Genomic DNA, 24,865 nt, shown 5'->3' on the forward strand with positions numbered 1-24,865 from the left:
GTGTGTGTGTGTGTGTGGGGGGGGGGTTAGCCTGGGAACTGAAGTCAGGTGACAAAAAGTGCTGTCATCCAAGCTAACCCAGCTGTAATATTTGATATTAATTTAAGAACTCTCTCGGAGAGAGATTGTGCATTTTGTATCTTGCACTGACCTAACAAGAACATCCACTCATCATCACATCTGCATTTGCCTTGCTGTAAGTAAGTTTTTAGAGCATAGTAACTATTTTTTAGATTCAGATAGGAATATAGTAAAGATTAGTTTAGGTGATTTCTTTGTTTGAGACTGTTCTGCAATGTTGTTTTAAATATTTTCTGTGATTTTGAACTCTGAAGTAACTGTGTTTGTTTACCGAGTATTCTCTTGTTATTTTATTATTTATTATTAAATATATTTAAACCTATTTTTGTGGCTGATATTTGTGAGAGTACTTGCATATATATTTGGTGACACTGTACAGGACACTCCTAAATAACCTTGCTCTTGGTCAGAATACCATTTGGATTATTAGTAACGTTACACAGTAGGATTGGACACCAGGAACTGATAAATAATTGGCTGATGACAGCTGGAACTACCATATAGTCTGTGCAGAAGGGGGCATAGCTAGTAAACTTGTGCCAGCCTTTCCCAGGTATATTTGTGTTTGTATGTAAATCAAATTTCAAAGTGTGTGTGTGTTAGCTGCTTCAGCAGGGACAGGAAGCACTGGTTGGACAGAGAGGGTGCTAGAGATTTTGGTTTGGCCACTCAGCTGAGATCTCAGCCCTATAGCTGTACCAGTGGGGAGTCTTATTGTGGATCTGGAGAAAGAGGGAGAAACCAGCCCCAGACTGATTGTGATCTCTGTGTGCTCTTAAGGGAAATTGCAGTTTACTGTGTGTGTACTTGTCATCTTCACAGTGTGCATGTCCCCCACTGTTGCCAGTGGTGAGGATTGATGCTCCTTGATTACTGGGCCAGTGTTGAGCCATCACAGATATAGTCAACAATTTCAGGGGTTGACACCATTTGAGACCTCCCAGACCTTGCTGCATCTTCGGTCTCAAAATCTCCACTCTGAAAGTTTTCACACCACAGTTTCATTGTTGAGTAAGAAGGGCACTTGTCACTCAGTGTTTGCATCATACATTCACTGATTTCTTTTGGAGTTTTCTTCTGCAGGAATAGTAATTTTATGATGGCTTGGAGGTCCACACTTTTCATTGACATGGTTCAGTCAGTGATCTGAAATAGTGTCAAAACACAGAGTTATGATTCTGTAAACTGGCACTTTACAAGATGAAATAACCCTCTTTCAACTACAGAGGCTAAATAACTGGAATTTAGAAAGTTGGTCAGACTTAGATCTTTTCAGCACCACTTCATAAGATAATCCATCTGAAATTTAGGGATGGAGACACAAAAATATGTTTAAGGTCCTAAAAAGCTTTCCCTTTTCCTGAAGAGTCAGCAGCAACAATAAGTAATTCTTATTATATAAAGGAGCATGCAGCAACCTGACCTTCCGGTAATGACTGCAGATGAAGCCTAGAATAATGCCTCATGACACACCCAAAGGCAGCTCTGGAAGAGGCATTGGCAGCATCATAGCTGCACTTGTTAGAGTATTGAGCCATGTGAGAAGTAGAACCCAAAATAGATATGACTTTTCTTTAGAATCAGGGAGGTCAGAAATAACCCGATAAGCCTGATCAGTCAAGGCCAGAGCATATTTGGTCATGTGGATCTGGTAATCGATGATCCTGTAGGCCAAAGTAGAATTAGTATAGATCTTTTTTTCCAGTCCTCTCCATTGCCCTACTATCCTTTTCTGAAGTCAGAAGCTTGGAAGAGGACAAAAGCTTAGAAAGCTTGTTAGAGGAGACTGACACCACAACAGGGTCAGCAGAAGGACATTTGAATAGGAATCCTCAAGAATCTTATAGAACCTGTTAGGTTTCTTTGGAGCAGTGGGCTGTGAGTAAGTAGTCTTAGAGGCAGCTATAAAGGTGTCTAACAAAGCAGCCGACCCAGCAACCAGATACTGCAGAAGGTTTAGGAGTGTCCATCTGAAGCAACTCATAATACCTCTTCTGGATATCAGGCACCTGAGAAGAATCACACTTAAAATATTACATAATTCTGGCTATGGTGTCCCAAAAAAAAAAAACTACTCCAAAGAAGGCCCAGGGCTAATGGACTCCTGTTCATCAAAGCCATAAGCCAAAGGATGAGGAATCTAGGAAGACAAGGCCCTTCATCAGACTCTAAATCCTAATCCAAGGAATTAGGTTCGCTAGGCCTTTTGGAAGGAGTTGAAGTCCAAGGGGGAGTAGGCACAGAAACTCCTTGTGGAGGCTTCACAACCATTCAAGCATTAAATAGGACCTGAGTAAACTTCTGCCATTCCCTTTGAGGATCCATAGGACATAGAGAAGAATACTTAATTTTCTGTATTTCCTTGATAGGGACATTCAATAAGAGTACCCAGAGCCTCTTCCTTGACAAAAATCTGCAGAATCCCCTCTAGGGCCCTCCAAGATGATCAACCACAGTCCCCCCTCAACATTCAGAGCAGATGCCTGCAAAGCCTCAGAGGATGTGCAAAAGGAAGGAGATATGTTGGCCTCTGACAGGGTCATGGCAGAGGAATCTGAAGTTGACACTGGACAGCCTACAGAGTTGTCACCTGCTTCTAGAGAGATCTCTGGTGGAGGCTGGACAGCCAAAGAATCAGACAGAGATTTCTTGTCCATATTTTTGCTTAACAGAAGTATATTGAGGTTAATCAATACAACCATGCTACTCTGGGCTAACTGTTTAAGTTTCTGTTTCTTGAGATAGGTGGCCAGGGCAGATGACCAGCTTCTAAGAGTCTTAGCCACAAATGCCTTACAAACATGACAGGAGGTATGGTCATGGGAATCATCCAAACAAGAAAGACACTCTTTGTGACAACCTTTATGGGGAATCTGCCTCCCACACTGACATTTTCCCTTCTTGGATGACATGAACTCCAGGCAGTCAAATGAAAATAAGACCAATGGTAATAAAAAAGACCCCAAAGGGGCACTTATCTGACAACTAGGTATTCTACACAGCAAAGGGCATTCAGACCAACAAGCGATGATAGCATTTGGATTGATGGCAAAGAAGTTCTGAGTAACTGCATCTGTGCTTCACCTTTATACCCTACATCCTATACAGTGAGCATGCATGTGACATATACAGCGCATACAAGATCTAAAATTTTTGGTATTCTGGCTGGACGTTGAGCTTTCCTTGGCAGGTATCCCCAAGGTGAAGAATACTGCAACAGTGATATAGAAGGACATCTTACCTGTAAGAATGGGAATTGATGTGATAACTAGTATGCACTTATTATGGATACCCATTTTCTTGGGCTGAAAATGGCTAGTGGTGGCTGGCAATCAGTAACCATATTCATTTGTGTATATAGGTACTGGTTTTAGTTTTTTTACTCTCTATACCATGCTAAGGGCTTATCTGTCTGTCTTCAGCTTTGGTCCCTGATCTTGAAACAAATACACTGGCTGTCTTCATCTTGATGTGGGGTTTATGGGAGAGAGCAGCACCAGTTCAGTAAGGCGAAGCATCATTTGTCAGCCTCAGGGACAAAAGATGGATGAAAGTGGGTAAGAATGTCTGACTTGATCATTCATAATCACTCATTCATCATGACTTGGTGTTAGCTCAGGTGGATGTAAGCAATCCCATAGCACCTAATTAAAAGAATATGGTAAGTTCCCCAGTGCCCTGTCCAAGTGTCTCCTAGTAGCATAAATGCCACCTTGGGTCTCCCCAAAAAGAGGTCACTAGCCAGTGGGACTAACGTGGTCAACAAAAATAAATAAAGTACGAGTCTGACAGCATTGAGCTGCATTATATTACTGTTGATATTATTTATTTGATCACAATCAGACAACTAAGGTATACACAGTCAACAATGTTGTAATTATTTGGTCCTTGTGTGAATGTGGGTGGTTTGTAATAAGTTGCTCAGTGTGTGACTGACAGTGACAGGTTGAAATACATTATTCTCACTATTGTTTATTTTTATTTATTCATTCACCTCATCACAGTCAGTCATCTGAGGAGTAAACATCAGTAAAGTGGCTGAAGTTAAAGGGTGTGTGTCTGTGAATGAGACACAATGAGCTAAAGTACGTTACTGTGATCATTATATGTTTGTTTGGTTACAATCAGATACCTGAATTGTTCACAGTCAACAAAGTATCAGTAAAGTGTGTGTGTGTGTGTGTGTGTACTGGAGGAGATGGAGTGGATTACAAGTTAACAAGTTTTGAAGTACATCATTATGACCGTTTATGTATTCATTCATATGATCACAATCAAACATCTTATGTGTACTCAGTCAATAAAAGGTCAAAAATTGGCGGTTACTGAGGCAAACTGTGGATAAAACTGACTGACCCTCTGCTGTCATTGATCTGGTTTGGCTAGGCCAGTGTATTTTCGAGTGAAACAAGTTGAAACGCATTTAATCACAGACAGAACTCTGCTATATGCATCACCAGTTAACTATCTATATTCACCATGTATGTCTGAAATAAGCTAATTTTCTCAAATTAGCCTTATATTTTGAATGGAAAAACTGCAACTAGAAGACTTTTTCTTAGGTGCAGTGGTGTAAGACTAGTTAGTTAAAGTTGTAAGAGTGCATGTATAGAAGTCAAAATGTAGCATGGCTGCGCTGCAGTTTGCCAAAAAGAATCTCATGCTAGTGAATGAGCATGAACATGAAATCTGCTAGAGGCAGGTCTGTTAGTGCCCCTTCTGCACATCCACAGAAGTAAGTTTCAATGGTTGTTGCAGGCTGTTACTGTTCAGTGAACCAGTAACTTGAACTTGGCCCAGTGAATGCTAGCCAAACAGTGACCGTGCTAAAAACTGACTGTTCCATAATATAGCCCTACCCATTCACTTGCTTCCTGCTTCCAGTTCCTGCAGTATCTACTAGCTGCTACCAGTCAGACAACCAAATCTCCTGCTCCTTCCCCCACAGGATAGGCAAGCTGGCATCAGCAGCTTACTCCAACCCTCCTGCACCCATCTTTTCCAGCACCAAAGTTGCTGTTTGAACTTGAGTCGGTCTGAAACATAGCCATGACTTTAATCCAATATGCCCAGAGGTGGGTTCTACACAACTGCATTTTCATATTTTGAGTCACTACTTTCAGTGTAGTTCAGATTTGTTATATTGTATCCTCTATGCCCAGAGGTGGGTTCTACATAACTGCATTTTCATATTTTGAGTCACTACTTTCAGTGTAGTTCAGATTTGTTATATTGTACTTACTTGACTTGCTTGTAAATTGAAATACAGATGAGATTCGCAAGGGGTTCTGGCATCTTTGCTAATGGAAGTTACCCCCCAGACTCCTGGATATAGCTGATCTGAAACAGTTTACTATTCTGTGATAAATAATATATAAAGCCAAAGTTTTTGCTTATCTGGTGCATTTACACCAGCCCCCCCCCCCCCCCACCCACATTTGACTTTGGGTTTCATTGTCATGTGTTACCTTTTAATTCAGCACACCCATGTTTTTAACACTTGGACTATATTTTTATACATCAGATAACAGTGTGTGCTATGCTGAAACTTTACTTTCAATACTCAGGGTCTAGACATTTTTTTAACTGATGCTTAGGTCTTTGCACAGTAACTGATTTTGTTCCCCTTACATTTAGTGTTCTAAATTTTCAAAATGGCATGTGTTTCAGGAAGGGTATTCGGCACTCCTTGGACTAAGCAGCTAAGATTCAAAGAATGGTTTTATAATAGATGCTCTCATAACATGATGACATCTCAGGTTTTATTTTTTATTTCTTTATTTTTATTTTATTTATTTTCTTGTGTGTGCACATGTTTGCTTTTGAAGGGGTGGTTGTCTTAAGTTGTGTGATAATGGTGGTAACTAGTATAAAATAGAAGTAACTATTAGCTGATAAAAATTTTGAATTATTCATCAAGGTTACTAGAACTGATCTTTCTCTTTCTCTCCCACAATGTATATGTTTCAGAACTTGGCATAGAAGGTGAGGAAGAGGATGGTGATGAAGAGGATGATAGAAGCAGTCAGTTTACTGACAGCATTGAAGAAGATGCACTCAGCAAGGAGAGACACTGCAGGGAATCAAATGAACAGGTGAGACAGCCTTTCAGGGTTACTTTAAAATTTACATTCAGAGTTATGCAGTCTCACCTGTAGAGTGGTGTATCCTTTGTAGGACGTGGACCAGTGATAAAAATTAATCCAAATACAATGGTACAACAGTTATGGCTGAGGAGGTGCATGTATCTATACGAGTATCAGGGATTGCAGCAATTGACTTATATGTGTATAACGAAAGAAGTTTGTCCCTTTCATATTTTAATACCTTTCCTTCTTTTTTTTTTTGGTACAGTCATAGAAAGAGTAGTTGTGGTGATATATCATTCACAGTTTTGCTGTATTCTATTGTCAGCATTCCTGAGCTTAAAGAGGCACATGAGCTTGTCCATTGTCCACTTCCTGAGCTAAAGAAATTGAAGATGCATTTCTGCCTAAGTTAAGTGGTCCATTATGGATACTTCTTATCTATGAACTCCACAGTAAGGCACAAGGCAAGGGTGGTCATGGTACAGGCATGACTAAATGCAGGGTAATGCTGTAAGGCGTGATCCCAAAGGGAAAATGCTTGTCAATTCCTGGATATGTACCATGAAACTACAAAGTGCCTTACTTAACTTGTAAATTAGGCATTTGCATTTTTTCCAGTTTTAATTTTACATTTAGTAGTTTATATATGATAATTACATGTTTTACAGTGTATTTTAATGTAAAGTAAGTTGCCAAACTAAAGACCCATCACCGGACATCTCCGTGTCCAGCTGCAGGATAAGAATATATACACTGTTCAACTTTTTTTCCATCGGTTATGTCCACAGAGTCCCCTTATTATTAGGACATCTGTATCTTCTGTGAATATAGCTATTACTGGTGGTACAAAAAAGGCATCATAAAACTGGTCCTAGAGCACTTAAAGTGGGCGAGGGAGGTTCATCTTATGCTTCTTCATGGTATCTGAAGAACCGAAGATCTTCAGCCAGTACAGATCTTAACTGTTTTATGAAGCACAAAATGTTTTGTTAGTTAACAATATGGTGTGTATTTCCTTTGCTGAATCAGAGAATTGCTTCAATGTCATAGACTTACAGGATGCATGTCCTTGCATTTTAATTCTTCTGGTGCACGGAACCGTCTAAACAGAAGCCATACATTTTTAAGTCAGGTCTTTCACTTTGGATTACCAGCATTACCATGTATCTTTACAAGGTGCTTAAGCTTGGGTCAACCTTAGTTTGTGAAATGGAGAAGTAGTCAACACACATAGTTGAAACTCCAGAACATTGACAAACAGAAAAGGTATGTATACAAATTTTTTTGCAGGGGGTTTTCCCTTTGCCCACTGAAGTGTGATCTCTGAGATTGAATATGTAATTAGCAGGGGGAGTGTAGGACACAGCCCGCCCCCTCATGGGGGAATGTAGGAGGGACTGGCTGCCTTGCAAAAAAAAAATGTTCTAGACTTGCTTTTTATGCTCGTCAGTGTTCCAGAGTTTCGATGTTTCCAGTTCAACAAAAGGCAGTGAGTAAGTTTCCAGGTCCTAATGTGCCCACTATGAACTAGGATTTTATCTCATCTGATAGCTCATAAATTAAAGCTGTGAGTCATAAACAAGGTGCTTCCTGTGATACAAAGATCAATTCCATCAGCCTTCATCTGTCTGCTGTGCGAATCTGAGCAATTCAGTTAACCAAATGGTGCTCTCTGGTAATCGGAAGTGAGCTAGGATCTCAGTGTTCTCTTGGACAGTATGCTTTGTAATTAACTGTGACTCTGGTAATTGGAAGTGAGCTAGGATCTCAGTGTTCTCTTGGAAAGCATGCTTAGTAATTAACTGTGACTCTGGTAATCAGAAGTGAGGTAGGATCTCAGTGTTCTCCTGGACAGCATGCTTAGTAATTAACTGTGACTCTGGTAATCAGAAGTGAGCTAGGATCTCAGTGTTCTCCTGGACAGCATGCTTAGTAATTAACTGTGACTCTGGAAATCAGAAGTGAGCTAGGATCTCAATGTTCTCTTGGACAGCATGCTTGGTTATTAACTGTGACTCTGGTTATCGGAAGTGAGCTAGGATCTCAGTGTTCTCCTGGACAGCATGCTTAGTAATTAACTATGACTCTGGTAATCAGATGTGAGCTAGGATCTCAGTGTTCTCCTGGACAGCATGCTTAGTAATTAACTGTGACTCTGGTAATCAGAAGTGAGCTAGGATCCCAGTGTTCTCTTGGACAGCATGCTTAGTTATTAACTGTGACTCTGGTAATCGGAAGTGAGCTAGAATCTCAGTGTTCTCCTGGACATCATGCTTAGTAATTAACTGTGACAGGATCTAGCCCAGCTATACTTAACTTGCACAAATGAGTACATTGTACAATATCCTGAGTAACAGGTATCCTTAGGGCACTGAAACTTATGGTCATGGCCTTTGTAACAGTCCCTCTGGTGAGGCTGACCATGACAGTCTTCTAGTAAGCATTATGAGTCAAATGGAACTAGTATGTATATGTTGTGGTGTGAATCATGTCAGCTATTTACAGACAGTGGGACTGACTGACTGAGGATTCAGAGCCTAAAAAATTAGAGCCTTATTTATGTCAGCCACTGAGACCCAGTTGGTCTGCGTTGTTGCTTTTCCCAAGTCCCCCCACCCACGTTTTGGCAGCCAACTAGTATGCTGATAAGACTGGTCACACCAGAAGGCCCTACATATAAATGCAACAGAAGTAAGAGTGTTGGTCAAGATAATTTTAGAACATACAGCCCCTATTGTAAAAAAGACCACCACACAGTCTCTGTGCTCTTACCCCTTTGTAAGGAAGGTCACAGGAGTGAGAGTAGATTGTGACAATATGTTTGTAATAGTTAATTTAAGCCATGTGGGGTGAGGACACCGTTTAACTGCTTCAGGTTGAGAGTGAAATTTTTAGCAGTACTTTAGAGAGATACTTATTCACAAGAGCTAAAAAATCCAGAGTTGCAAGAATTTCAATACCTTGGACCAGATTTACCTCAGAATATAGAATTAAGGAAATATCAAACAGCAAAACATCAATCCCACCCGATCAAAAGCAGAAACCACCCCCACATAAAACTTAAGTTTGTTTGCAGTGGAGCAAGCCCCCCTGCACTCCCACACCCTGTGCAATTATATATACCAACTCCAAGATCACACAATAATGGAGAAATGGCAAATTCTCATTCCCCTCTATTGCAATCTCCAACGCAGTACTGCTGGCAGAATTAATCAAATGAGCATTCAGTAACTTCTGTCATCAGGAAAAACACATTTGATACTGTGCAGTGTTTCTTTTGAGCCAGGGCCAGTGATTGCCTCATCTGCCTGCTATGCAAGTTTGAGCAAGTTGCTCAACCAGACAGTGCTCCTGGGTTGTTGTCAGGCTTTATGTGACCAAATTCTTCAATTGTGATTAACAAATGACTGACCTGAGTTCTGAGGTCTTGACAGTAGGTCTTTCAAAGGCCACTCTAATTTTGGGAAGGCAGCTCATATGCACACGCACACACACTCAAACACAGACCACACATAAAGGTTAAAGATAAAATCAAGTTAACATTTCCAAAAGTAGTAGAAAGCAATACATTCATTTCAAATGACCCCCCCCCCCTTGCTTCATTCACACAGACACTGACGGCTTTAAACTAAAAACTGCCATGAATGAGTGCTTTCTTGTAAGGATTAAAAGCAAAAGCAAGTAATATGTTACACATTTCCTCTTCATAAAGACCCTGCACTTGCGGGAATAGTGCTTTATGTTACTGTATTATTGTTAGTTTGTATTCGAGGCAGTGAAAATACTGCAGTGGAGATCTGCAGCTAAGTGGACCTAGTTGTTTGCTGACATGCATAAAAAAAGAGAGCAAGAACTTTGCACATAAAAAATAGAGAACTTTTTAAAAAAGTTTTACTATGTCAGGGACTTTAGCACACAGTTTCAATGGGGGGGGGAGGCACATGCTCCTGTGTGCTGTGGTATAACACCACCCATAATTGCAACATTAATACATTGCATCAGACAAGACTTAATTGTACATTATGAATGATCAGAGATGCAACATTAAAATGATGTCATACAGAATGCATAGATTTAGAAGTAGAAGAATAAATGTGACCTCACAGGGAGTGGTAATATAGACTGATATGAGAAGCAGTGGACACACAGATGAGAAACTGTAGAAAGGAGTAGATGGTTTGGTGAGTTCACTTTTCCAGAACAGGATGAAGTAGCAGAAGTCCGCAGATCACAAATTGCAGGATAAGGAACACGGTTACAAGGCACTTTAAAGATGAGCTGATATCTTGGAGGAAATTTGGAAGTTTTTAAAAACGTATATGCATACTCCAGTTACAGAAATAACGTGTGGTAAAACACACTAAATTTCATTACTTATGACCAAATTAAATAAAATGACAGTAATGAACAACTGCTTCAGCAAAAGCTTTCTGCTGATTATAAAAATTCTGATAAAAATATAATTGGTTTTAAGTACAGCAAGCACTTATTAACCAATTAAACAATCCCAAAACTATTATATGAAACCACCACTTGCTTTCACAAAAAGTATTTCATGTTCAACTCATTAAAACGTTATTTACAGTATCAAATTTAAAAATATACCAAGACTCTCTTTGCAGTAAGTCATCAGAAACATTTGTTAATAAGTCAGCATTATTGCAGACATATAAAATGAAAGGTTTTACCAAATATGAACCAGAATTAATATACATCTTGAAAATCCAGAGCTACAAAACTTCTCTGTTATCTATTGAGCATGTCCCTTAGATGTTTCAAAATGCATTCTCTCACTGGGCGTTTAGTTTGCCCAACACAATATTGTTTACAGGTGTATCTTATACAGTAGATCACAGCTTTCTTAAAACAATTGATAGTACCTTCTGGAACACATCTTTGCCCATTTAAATTATGTGAGGCAGTCAAATTCCAGGAAGGCCATACACCACAGCTTTTATATTTTGATTGTGACTCCTTTGGTATTACTGTGTCGTAACCTATCCCTTAAATTTCATGAATTTTTATAAAAAATTTTTAACTTGTCATCCATTTTTTGAACCCAGTGCTTCATCAACTTCTAGAATATTCCAATGTTTTTTAAGTGTATATACTACTTCCTCCACAAAGGGAGCATATCTAGTAAAATATTATTTATAATATTAATATTGACCCATTTCTTATGAACGTGTTGGATCAGCAAGCCATCATTTTTTCTAGCCTTTATAAGATATGTGGCAACATTAGTTGAGTAATAATTGCAGGATACATAATAGCTGTTTAGGGTGCCAAGTCAAGGGTCAAAGGTCTGCCCACCTTTCAGGAAGGTGTGGGCAGTTTTGCTGTATGACTCTTCATCTGTTTGAGCTTGCCAGGGATTATGAATGATCAGAGATGCAACATTACAATGATGTCATACAGAATGCATAGATTTAGAAGTAGAAGAATAAATGTGACCTCACAGGGAGTGGTAATATACACTGATATGAGAAACAGTGGTCACACAGATGAGAAACTGTAGAAAGGAGTAGTTGGTTTAGTGAGTTCACTTTTCCAGAACAGGATGAAGTAGCAGAATTCCGCAGATCACAAATTGCAGGATAAGGAACACGGTTACAAGGCACTTTAAAGTTGAGCTGATACCTTGGAGGAAATTTGGAAGTTTTTAAAAACGTATATGCATACTCCAGTTACAGAAATAACGTGTGGTAAAACACACTAAATTCCATTACTTATGACCAAATTAAATAAAATGACAGTAATGAACAACCGCTTCAGCAAAAGCTTTCTACTGATTATAAAAATTCTGGTAAAAAATGTAATTGGTTTTAAGTACAGCAAGCACTTATTAACCAATTAAACAATCCCAAAACTATTATATGAAACCACCACTTGCTTTCACAAAAAGTATTTCATGTTCAACTCATTAAAACGTTATTTACAGTATCAAATTTAAAAGTATACCAAACCTCTCTTTGCAGTAAGTCATCAGAAACATTTGTTAATAAGTCAGCATTATTGCAGACATATAAAATGAAAGGTTTTACCAGATATGAACCAGAATTGTATACATCTTGAAAATGCAGAGCTACAAAACTTCTCTGTAATCTATTGATCATGTCCCTTAGATGTTTCAAAATGCATTCTCTCACTGACTGTTTAGTTTGCCCAACACAATATTGTTTACAGGTATATCTTATACAGTAGATCACAGCTTTCTTAAAACAATTGATAGTACCTTCTGGAACACATCTTTGCCCATTTAAATTATGTGAGGCAGTCAAATTCCAGGAAGGCCATACACTACAGTCTTTATATTTTGATTGTGACTCCTTTGGTATTACTGTATGTCATAACCTATCCATTAAATGTCATGAATTTTTATAAGAAATGTTTAACTTGTCATCCATTTTTTGAACCCAGTGCTTCATCATCTTCTAGGATATTCCAATGTTTTTTAAGTGTATATACTACTTCCTCCACAAAGGGAGCATATCTAGTAAAATAATATTATTTATAATATTAATATTGACCCATTTCTTATGAAAGTGTTGGATCAGCAAGCCATCATTTTTTCTAGCCTTTATAAGATATGTGGTAACATTTGTTGAGTAATAACTGCAGGATACATAATAGCTGTTTAGGGTGCTAAGTCAAGGGCCAAAGGTCTGCCCTCCCTTCAGGAAGGTGTAGGCAGTTTTGCTGTATGACTCTTCATCTGTTTGAGCTTGCCAGGGATGGCCCAAGGAATGTATGGCAAATGTGCAGTATTGCCTTAGGTTGTGACCACTACCTGGCATATCCAGATAAGCTTTACACTCAACAGCTGGTGAGCAGAATTATGGCCACAGGCATTCCAGGCTTATGTCTTTTTCACTCCAAGGTCACCAGTGCAGGTTTATCAGCCGTAACTTATCTGGGGTTGTGCTTTTGCACATACACACACACACGTACGTGCACATGCACATTGCCAGGAGAGACTAATAAATACGTTTACAGTGCTGCCACCCCTTCATGATTCAGTGGTACCATGATGCCACCAGCTAGATTAATCTGGCCTTCAACACATTGTTACTGAATACTCTTAAAATAAATTAACCTTATATTTGTTTTGTGGTAGCTGTAGCAAAAAGCAACTTCACTTCAAAGGCTGGATATCAACATTTCACTTGTTTTGTATTACTACCCTTATACACTTTAATAATCAGACAGCTACAAGATTTTTTAGCTGAATGATAAAACACTTTGCTTAAATTTATGCAAAGCATTCCAGTCATTAAATAAATAGAAAAATACACATTTGTAAAGGGAAATAAAAAAAATGTTGATTGTTAAGCAGAGTTATCTGCAGACAAATACTGCCTGCTGTGTAGCTGGATATAAACTTATCTTCTTCTAAAAGATGACTAGAAATGTTTATTTCTGAGTTGTAAAATTGCTTGGTACTTGTAGGACAGAGCTCACTAGTCCAAGTACTAGTCTGTCTCTTTTTATCACAAGACTTCTATCAACGATCATCCACTGCTCCCAGTTTTATTAGAGTTCATCAACACCCTAAAGATTAACTTAAGCAGTTCTCAGTAAAAGATTCCACAATGCTTGCCAATAATCCAGAGGGATGTTCTGTAAGAATCAACACTGATAAATATTCATCTAGCACTAAATCCTTTGACAAGTTCTTTTTTTTATGGTATAGTTTCCTTAAATGTTTCACTTCCTGCTAGGTTAAAATATCAAATTTTTGCCCTTAGACAAATTCCAATCTCTTCACTGTAACACCGCTTCACTGACAAAGGGAAACAACTTTGATTTGTGCGTTCATTAAAAAAGTGGGTCTATATTATATGAACAAAAGTTCATATAATTGAACACTGTAAACAGCGAAAATGCCAGACTTCGAACCCTTACTCCGAGATTGCACTATAGTAAGTAAAGGGCAAATTTCCCAATCTTCACTGTACCGTGATCTCACAAAACACACATTGATGAATGGCATTTTCGCATATACAGTCGTTCAATATTTTGGACTTTCATTCTTCTAATAAGAACCCTTAAAAAGTAACTTAATTCTGAACATTTTACTACATCTCTACTGAAAAAAGTATGCTTTAGGTCTGTACAGATTCTTTACTGAGGTCACCAAATGACCTTGTCAAGAACATGAGCAGGCTTCCAGATATTATGGTGCGAGTGTTTATATGGCATCACTGTGAATCTTGAGAATGAAGAAAGATGGTGGTGGTGATGAACTGAAGGCTACCTTTGAGGGGTGGGCAGTACTGATGTATGCTGTTTGTGCACTGAATATGAAACATTTGTCAGTGGACAGGGAAGGCACTTATGCTTCCTTGGTCCACCACATGGTCAGATGAGCAATAGATGACACAGGATGCGGACCGTAACCAATGAAGGGGCTCATAACCAAGGATGCTGCCTTCTCTGGGTAATATAAAGAAACACAAGCTGCCTTCAAGAAAACTGGATAAGTAAGGGCTATGAGTCAAGGACCCCTCTCAAAAACAGACAAAAAGTGGTTTAATTAATTCACATAATAGAATATAGTGATTGGTTAGAGCTTGTAACAAACCTAGACAGTTGTGGGAGAAAAGGTGAGCAAATGTACTTTGGCATGGTAATGTGCCAAGGTATATTACAGTTAAACACCCCTCTCACTCTAGTTTTAGATCCTTCCAGTGTTGGATCATTGCTCAAAGATTTTACATAATTCCAGAATGGACATGTACTTTATTAAGCATTATTCTTTCAATGGTGTGACGGACAAGGTATATTTTAAGTAAGGTTATCCAGTAGCTTGTCTGCTGCATTACTTTGTCAGACTATACCTTTGTCTCTCTCTGTACATTGTTGCACAGTAGAGACAGATTCCAGATGCGCAACAACTACACTTCCAATAGGAATCCAACACAACCCAATATTACTCCCCCCCCCACTGCTGTTGTATACGTAACACATTCAATGAATTTTTAGCTTTCTGTAAAGATTTCCAGAATTTTCTCAATATTTTGCATCTCTCTGTTAATTTCAGTGTCTCTTAAGCAGTGTAAAACTTTTGATTGTTTCATAAATACTGATTATTTATCATCTTCTTCTTTCGTTTTTTTCCCGGTTAGGGTTCGCCACAGTGGATCACCTGTCTGCTCATGATTGGCAGTGGAGTTTTTTACAGTGTCAATTTGGCAGCCCGACGCCCAATCTTCCACAGAGGGTACACACACACGCACACACTCACACCTAGGGCCAATTTAGAGTGTCCATTCCACCTACAGCATGTCTTTGGGATGTGGGAGGAAACCGGAGCACCCGGAGGAAACCCACACATCCACAGGGAGGGCATGCAGACTCCGCACAGAAGGCTCCCCAGCCAAGAATCAAACCGGAGAACCTCTTGCTGTGAGGCGGCAACGCAAACCACTGCACCACATGCTGGTAGAAAATCAAAAAAAAAAAATCTGTTCCTTGTCTGTGACTGTGTGTGTGTGTGTGTGTGTGTGTGTGTGTGTGTGTGTGTGTGTGTGTATGTGTTCATTCTTGGAATAATGTTTATTAGTCAACAATGGGTTACTTTCATGCTACTTTTTCTCTTCTCCAAAGGTTTCTTTCAGCTTGGGACAGAACATCCTTCCAGGAGATACGGAGAATGACCACCAGTCTCCAGATGTCCTTGACAGTGCTGAAGACCTTCATAGACAGCTGCTGGAACTGGAAGCAGAGTTTCAGACAGTACAGGAGCAGAAAGACAGAGCTGAAGAAGAGCTTCAGAAAATCAAAGCACAAATTGAAGAAAGCGGCTTTTCTTCATTGGCTCAGATCAGGTATTTTGTACAGCTTACAGTGCCTCCCTTTCTTGATTTATCTTGCAAATTTGCTTTGTAGTTTAAAAAGTCAAGCATAGTGATTTGCTGGCATCAAACCTCTCAACTTCTTTGCTCAATAATGCTAAACAAAGTTGAAAAGTATTGGCCCAAAATCAGGTACAGTTTGTAAATATTTCACTTAAAAGGTTGCTAAAACAACAGGTTTTGCATCATCAGCCATGTTATGGAAGAATAGGAAGTGTGAAATTATAAGGCCTGAAGTTGTTATCGGAGTGTCATCCTTGATTTACCAGGAATTCTAACATTTGATAAGGAATGGAGCAAAAATATGAGGGGAAATCTGGGATGTTCTTTAGAAGTGGACACTTCGGAGGTATGTTTCTAGGTCAGCTTTTCAGTGCATTGCAGATGTGTTGGGTGTTTACAGGGGAAGGAAAAGGTAAAAAATTAAATGCAGCCATAATATGTTTGTTTGCATAAGCTGTAATTCTATTCAACTTCTCTTAAATATTACTGTTGCATAATAATACTTAGATCTATGGTCTTTTCCAAATTTGGAGTAATATTTCATTAAATGTAACCACTGAGAAAGCTCCTTTGAGGGCACAGGCCAGTATTTATTCTTTTGATTGATTATCCACCTGGCCACTGACATAGGGGTAGGGGTTCAGGTCAGGGGGTAAGGAAAAGAAAGAGCGAGTCACTGATGGGCTTTTTTTTTTTTTTTCCCATGGGGGTGGGTAGTTCATACTAAGTGCAGTAACCTTGGTAAATATGGAGCAGATTTTGAATCTTGGTATTTATTGGGGCATGAGATATTTGAGTCAGCAGTGGGGGGGTGAAAAAATTAGCCACGGCTATTTTCTATCAATGTTTTCTTTTACCTCTGTATTCCTTACGGCCATCAAGCCTCTGATGTCATCATCCTAGGACATTGGAAAGGGAAGGTGAGAGCCAGGAATCCTGGTTGTAATAATGGAGTTAGGTTACGGCCATCAAGCCTCTGACCTCATCATCTAGGACACTGGAAAGGGAAGGTGAGAGCCAGGAATCCTGGTTGTAATAATGGAGTTAGGTAGTTGTTTCTGGCACAGGCAACCAGTGGCTAGGAAATAAGATGCAATGCCTGCTGTGGTGGATCTAGTGCAATTCTAGATAGTTCTGGCACACTCCCTGCTGGGGCTGCATTCCCTCTTGAGAAGGTTGTTGTGGTATCTGAAACTAGACAGTATGTTCATGACTGCAGATTCCTTATTGGAGGTATGTTGTGGAAATAAAGTTCTGCCACATCCCTTTCTGTATATAAGAACTGTTTTTCAACAGGTAAGCAGAAACTGCTGTACCAAATGATTTATGGGATACTGGTGGTTTTTTAGCGTAAGTATCAAAACCTAAATGAGTGCAAAAAGTGACCAGAGTTGGCAGAGTAATAGATGAAGAAATATAGCTGAAAAAGCTGGCCACGTCTGCTGTAAGCTATATTTTTTGATCCATTCTGTTCATACTCTATTTTATTTGTTCAGTTGTTAAGCAGTCTAGTGGGTGAGCTGAGTGCTCCTTTCCATTTGTGATGTGACCTGTGCAAGGTGCAATAGATAGATAAGGAGAAACAATTCAGTAAGCAAGAATATATAAAAATTATAACACGTTATTGTGGAATTCTGTAGACACATTACAAGGTAGCACAGTACGGAGCTGTTGTTAAATGTTAGTGTGTGTGTGTGTGTGTGTGTGTGTGTGTGTGTGTGTGTGTGTGTGTGTGTGTGTGTGTGTGCACGCACGACATAGTAAAAACTGTGCATTTGTATCATTAGGATTGTCTGCATATGTCCCATTTTTCTTCCTACTGTTTCCATTGTATCCTGTCCTTGCCATCTTTGTGAATTTTTGCAGTTGTCACTTGTAATATGACTGTTATGTCCAGAGAGTAGGATATGCAGTGTTACAGGCTGTGCATGCAACAATACAATTGTATTACTGTATGGAATAGTTTATTGAAGGAGCACTTTAACAAAAGTTGCAACCACCTCTGCAAATGTGTGCCATGAAGAAGCTTGCTGCTTGGCCAGTTGTATTGCTAATATTAGCCCATCAGGACTACTACCAGGTCTATGCTTGCTGCTGTAGTGCCTACAATTTAAACTGCAGACCTCATAGTATAACTGAGGCTCGCACAGATCCATTTCTTATGAATGGTTGTGATTATAGCTGCCACCATTCATTGTAGCTAAAGATCCTTCCAGTAGTATGTTTGGCTGTGTAAGATGCACATTGCAACATGCTTTTATTCCCTGATACTGCAGGTTGACCATCAGCTGCTAAGTGTTCCTCCAGTTTCTTCTACTTAACTGTTACTGAGAGACATCACACTCCAAAGACGGTCTTCCAAAAAAATCAAAAAGACATTGCCACATATAATTATAACAACGGAGGGACTTCTTACTCATCAGACAAAACACTAGAGGTACGCCTTTGCACCATATTTAACCATAGAATGTATGGTGTACAACTGCCGATATTCTGTACCTCTAGCAAAGTACATGCCATCCATCAATTAAATATCTGACTTGCTTAAATCAATTAGATTTTGTGGTGTGGTGAGCATTACTACTACAACATCCCTAGTCCCGTCACACAATGTTTTTTGTATAAATACTCCGTCCTTTAACGGAAAGTCATCAGGAGAAATACCTGCTAATGTGAATGGAGATGTTAACCTCCTTTCTGCTTAATTTCCACTCTTCTGTCTGAAGCAAACTCTCCTACTAGGCAAGTTTGGTGTGAAATCTAATGAGGAAGCTACAGCATCGTCCACAATTATACATGGAGAATCTCTAAATAAAGCAGCTCTTTGCCGTAAGTGGTGACAAATTGCATACTTCTCTACCTCCTCTGGCTCTCCTGAATGATTATGGTCAACAGATTTAACTAATTCTTCCTCTCTTGTCACAGTGATAGTAACAGCTCTACCTCTACATAGTTGCGACACTTTGTGTTTACAACGACAATATTTCTTGATTTTTCTGTTCTTCTGTAAATGATAAACATAACCTTCCATAATTAGAATCCCACCTCCTTGTTGTGATTTGCCTTTACAATAGATTTCACCCAGGACTCCAGGAGCAATTCTACACAAATCCGCCATAGTAGATGCCGGTACGCTGGTACAGCTAGTATTACTTCCTTGTCGCATTTAAAGCAATATCACCTCTACTGACCATTAAAGTGTTTTTCACTGAATGGGCTTTCTATATTATAGGTTTTCGTTCAGTTCAGCTTTTGGTGCAGTAAGCTCATGATTTTGCCATTTGGTGGATCGTACTTTCATCCATTGAAAGTAGATACAAACCGCATACAGATCTGCTGACCTCACAAGACCCAAATGTAGTGAAAGATTTGAAAAATGAGGAGAATAAATCTAAGATGACTTCCCTGCTTAGTTTAGCAGAAGCATATCAATGTCAAGTGGGAATAGAAATCAAACTGATTTAGTTTGGTGGTATGTTGCACTGACTGTAGTGCACAGGGTTCTGGGTTCAAGACTTGGCAGTGAAATGTACAGTGGTAACACAACATTTTAGCCATCCAAAGCAAAACAAAGACTCACTCCTCCAAAATGAGGAAACCAGTGTGGTGGACACTGGCCGTAAATAAGCTCTACAATAGAAGGAGGAAACTATTACAGGATAGAGCAAAATCCCAAAAAGGGAGGGCATCCCTAATCAGTACCAGCAAGAAACTACGATCCCTCATAAAATCATCCAAAGACAACTTTGAAAGAAAAATTGCCAAAGACGCTAGAGATAATCACAAAGCCTTCTTTAGCTATGTCAAGAATCTAAGTGGCAACTCTCAGATATGCTCTGAGCTAGTGCAAAATGACAAAAAATACACCGAACCAACTGACATTGCCAACATCCTGGCTGACAGGTTCAGTGCAAACTTTACCCCCCCTCCCCCAAAAGGGCCCGTGTCCATTTCAGAAGATTGTAGAGCCCCAGACATCACAGACACTCAGGTGAAAACAGCCCTTTCCAAAGCAAAAAACACAGCATCAATGGGACCAGATGGCATCCCAGGCTGCGTCTTACACGAGCTCCAAAATGAACTAACCCCTCACCTAAACTCACTGTTCAAACTCAGCCTCACCACAGGCTATGTACCCAAAGAATGGTGTACAGCAACAGTTATCCCGCTCCACAAAGGTGGTGCCACAACGGACCCCGGGAACTATCGCCCTATAAGTCTGACTAGCTTGATCTGCAAAGCCATGGAGCGCATCATCATGGAACTCATTAACAGAGACATTGGGAACCTCCAGACACTGGACCTACCCAATTCAGCTTTGTTAAAGGCAGATCCTGTCTCCTTAACCTGTTTGACTTCTTTGAAACAGTTACCAAGGCCATAGATGAGGGAAAGGTAGTCCACACAGCTTACCTGGACCTCGCAAAGGCCTTCAACACTATTCCCCACTCAGGCATTATAGATAAGCTCACCAGCTTGAACATTAACCCCTATGTCACGAGATGGGTTGCAAACTGGCTCATGGATAGAACTCACATGGTCAGAGTTGCGGGTGCTATGTCCGAATCCAAACCGGTTACAATTGGCATCCCACAGGGTTTGGTCCTGGGACCCCTCCTGTTCGGTATATACTTCTCTGAGGTACAGGCAAGCATGGGAGGACTGTGGCTGACCAAGTTTGCAGATGACTGCAAACTGGGGGGCCATAATCGACTCCCCGGCTGACACAGACATCCACCAGAAGGGTCTCATGGAGACGAATACCTGGTGTCAGAATCATGGCCTTAAGCTAAATGCCAAAAAGTGCATAGTCATCCCCTTTGGTAAGAACAAAGTGCCCACAAACTACCACATAGGAGGTAGTCCACTAAGTACGGAAGATGTAATTAGGGACTTAGGCACCCAAGTAGATAGCAACCTCTCCTTTGACAATCACATTGCCAAAGTGGTTAGAAAATCCTTCTGTGTAGCCCACCTAATCACAAAAGGGTTTGCATCTAGATCAAGAGAGGTTATTGTGCCCCCTCTGCTCATTGCTCATCAGGACCATAATAGAGTGCAATGCCCCATTTAGGATGTACCTTACTCGACACCTGCAACAGCTGGAAAGACCCCAAAAGTACCTCACCAAGAGGATCATGGGCCTCAAACAGATGCCCTATGCAGCCCGGCTAAAGAAACTCCAGCTCTACTTGGTTGCTTACTGCCTTCTCAGAGGAGACCTCTGCTTTACGTACAAAGCCATGTCTAACCCTGAATTAATGGACATGCTCCACCTAAAGAAAACCAAATTTCTTAGAGCCACATGCTCTATGGATTTAAACCTCAGCACAACAATTAATAGGACATGCTGGAGAGACAGATTCCTGTCCCAGAGACTTCTCTCGCTCTGGAATAGAATCCCAATCTATGTTAGGCAAAGCCCTTCACTGACTCTCTTCAAGAGAAATCTTGACGAGTGGATGGGATATCATAAATTTACACCTGGGATTACATCAGTGGCCCTGCTGGACAGTGGCCCAGGAAACTAATCTAAAAGGGAGGCGAAAGCCAACACATTCTGGCTATGCTTATAAATGCTCTTGGGCGGATAGCCTAGTACCTACCTATGAACCTAAGTAGATAGAAATCAGGCTGCAACTGAATGTGGCAAAAAAACAAAAGAAAGAATATAAGGTGAAGGACCAGATGAGAAAGCAAGACATGTGGAAAATGTATAAGTATAGTTGCAAGTACAGAAAACTCTTGGAGCAATGTCACGTTGATCAGGAATGAATGCAGGAATGGTTAGTGAGAGGTGAATTTAAACCAAAAAATGAAAGGTTAATATTGACGGCCCAATGTACTGGACTACACACATGTTTGTTTACAAAGTCCATTGAACTTGTGGGAGAAACAGATAAATGTAAATTTTGTAAAACAGAATTGGAAACAGTCGCACACCTTGTTGCTGGTTGTGACATACTAATGGCAGAAGGACTGTGTACTGAAAGGCATAATAATGTGGCAAGACTGTTGCAAAGGGGATTGTGCAAACATTATAATACTGAAGTAGCTGAAAAACACTGAAAACATGAGCCACAAATCATCATAGAAAATGATGGTCTACATTACATGGGATCACACATTATCAACAGTTCAAAAAACAGGTGCGAGAAAACCAGATATTGTAGTCTATGAAAAGAAGAGAAAAGTAGCATTAATTATTGAAATTGCTACACCCAGTGACATATGTACAGTGAGATACAAAGTCATAAAATATCAGGATTTGCAGGCAGAAACGAGAGTGATGTGAAAGAAAGATACCCAGACAGTTCCAATAGTAGAAGCAATAGGTCTTATACAAATTAATCTACTATTGTATTTAGATATGTTAACGATATATGTAACTCCATACGAATTGCAGAAGGAGTCATTACTGGGCACACTGCGGGTGCTACGAATAACACTTCTGGCTAACATTTAACACTAATTTCATGAACTTTAATCATACTTTGACTTAGGAATGGGGTGCATTCCCATCATGGTATTAGAAGACCAAAAGACTTGGAGAAATTAAAATGAGAGAACAATCTTGAAGACATGTTCCCCCACATGGATTACTGGTTTCTGGTAACCAGATCTATAGACTTCCTGGAAATGTCTGCATTTGTTTTTTGTTTTGTTTTGTTTTGTTTTTTTTAAACAAGAAATATTTTTATTAAATTATAAAATATTATACAATCATACATTTATATGAATGAAAACAAATCATATTGATATAATTTTAGTTCCAAACATTATACATCACTTATCTTTCCAGTCACTGGCAGCCAAACACTAGATAGCTCATTCAAATCCTGCCTAATTTTAAACCTCATTCCTCCTCTGCATGTACTATTCCCACAATTCCCATTTTTTCTACGTAATTTGCTCCTGCTCTTCTCTAAAGATGGCAATTCCAGTTGTTTTATCTCTGTTACTATATTAACTTCCTCTAGTACAGTTGGTTTAGACTTTGATTTCCATTTTCTAGTAATTGTTTTTTGGCAGCCACCATAATTAGACTCAGTGAGCCTTACTATGTCTAGGCAGTTTTGATTCTGTATCATAGCTAAAAGAATCATTTCCTTAGTTATATCATTTTGCTCACCCAGTATCTCTGACGGAGCAGTCTGCAGGGAATCTTTAAAGTCTGCCAACTCATTACACTCCCAGAAAATATGTTCCTAATTACCTCATTCTTTCCCATCATACCTCCAACATTTGCTGTCTACCTGAAGAAAAATTCTTTGGAGTCTACTTGGGGTATAAAAATACCTACGTAAACACCTCCAAGCAAAGATCCTAAATCTTTTAGACTTTGTTAAATATTTGGAAGACATACATATATCCTCCCATTGTTTCTTTGTAAATTGCTTATCCAATCTCTCTTTCCAAACCTTTCTAACCTCTTCTGATTGATTCTTATAGTTATCATGCAATATTTCATATGCTCTACTAAGTATTCCTTACTTAATGGCAGCTTCTGTTCTCGAGTCTACTAAAATCTCCAACAGTGCTGGTCTTTCATTTATGACCCCCGCCCCCATTTCTTTCTCATTGCCTATACTCTGCCATCCCTATCAAGGATTGATATCAGTCTCTAACCTGCAGTCCAAATAAATTCTTGGCCTCTTCCCATTCTATTACCTTTCCTTGTCTAGTGATTTGCTCCCAGTACATTGGTTCTTTTACCAGTTTAATCCAATAAATTCCAGCTCCTCTTGCCTATTGTCTGTATCCCTAATTGCAGTTATCCCTATCGGTAGAATCTCCTGTCTCCGTCCCCATGTTGGCTTAGTTTTTAGAATACTTTTACCACTTTATGAATATAATATTCTGTATATTTATTGTTATTCTCTCTAAGGATCTGCATCCAAAATCCCAGTCTCTTCTTGTTTCCTGAGCTTCACCCCATTTAATCATCCCTTTCCACTTGGAATTGTAGGCTTGTGCTATGTATATGAACCTTAACTGTGTGGCTCTGAAATACCCATTCAAATCAAGTATTCCCAAACTGCCTTGTTCTGTTGGAAGAATAAGCTTATCCCACTTGACCCTTGCCATCTTCCCCTTCAAGATAAAATCCTTCAGTGCTTTATTAATTGCTATCAACAGCTTCCCTTTTGGTTGATAAAAATATGTCTGACATGTGTACAAAACTAAAGGGGCTAAAAATATTTTAACAGCTTGTATCTTTATTTTCCACATCCATACAGTAGAGCTTCCATTTTCTCAGTTTTTGTATTATCTTTTGTTTACTCTCTTCCTACATATCCTTAGCTGCCACACCAGAATCCTGTTTAATCCATGCTCTTAAGTACTTCATTTTATCATGTCCCTATATATATATATATATATATATATATATATATATATATATATATATATATATATATATATATATATATATATGGATATTCCAGGACCAATTTGTGTGTGGGTACATAATATACAGCTATTGCCTTTGTTTTAGCTTCATTAGTTTTGCATCCTGGAAAGATATGAAACTCTCAAAATGTTCCACAACACTGGAATGTCCTTTTCTGGTTTTATAATCTGAGCCTTTGGCTTTTCCCGGTTAGGGGTCGCCACAGCGGAACTCCGGTCCGCTAATGATTGGCAGTAGATTTTTACATGCCGAGTTGCCAACCCTGATGCACAACCTTCAATGAAGGCACGCTCATTCACGCATGTCTCCACACAGAAGGCGCTCTAACTGAGAATCGAACAGGACATCTTACTGTAAGGCGACAATGCTACTGCAGCACCACCACCGCAATAATATCTTCTGCAAATTGAGCCAGATTTTAT

General features: G+C 39.4%; 1 protein-coding gene across 7 annotated transcripts in view; it reads left to right on the top strand.

Moving 5' to 3' along the window:
• Positions 1-24,865, top strand: part of LOC122813133 (phosphodiesterase 4D interacting protein) — a 1,898,306-nt gene that overhangs the window by 1,425,703 nt on the left and 447,738 nt on the right. For all 7 annotated transcript variants that reach the window (XM_044085281.1, XM_044085280.1, XM_044085276.1 and 4 more), the window contains 2 exons: positions 6,052-6,176; positions 15,780-16,000. In XM_044085281.1, coding sequence (XP_043941216.1) covers positions 6,052-6,176; positions 15,780-16,000 — 346 coding nt within the window. The remainder of the gene's footprint in view (positions 1-6,051; positions 6,177-15,779; positions 16,001-24,865) is intronic.

Source organism: Protopterus annectens, chromosome 10.part0 (assembly GCF_019279795.1).
Source record: "Protopterus annectens isolate FY-2018-M chromosome 10.part0, PAN1.0, whole genome shotgun sequence".
In the NCBI taxonomy this organism is placed as follows: Eukaryota; Metazoa; Chordata; order Ceratodontiformes; family Protopteridae; genus Protopterus; species Protopterus annectens.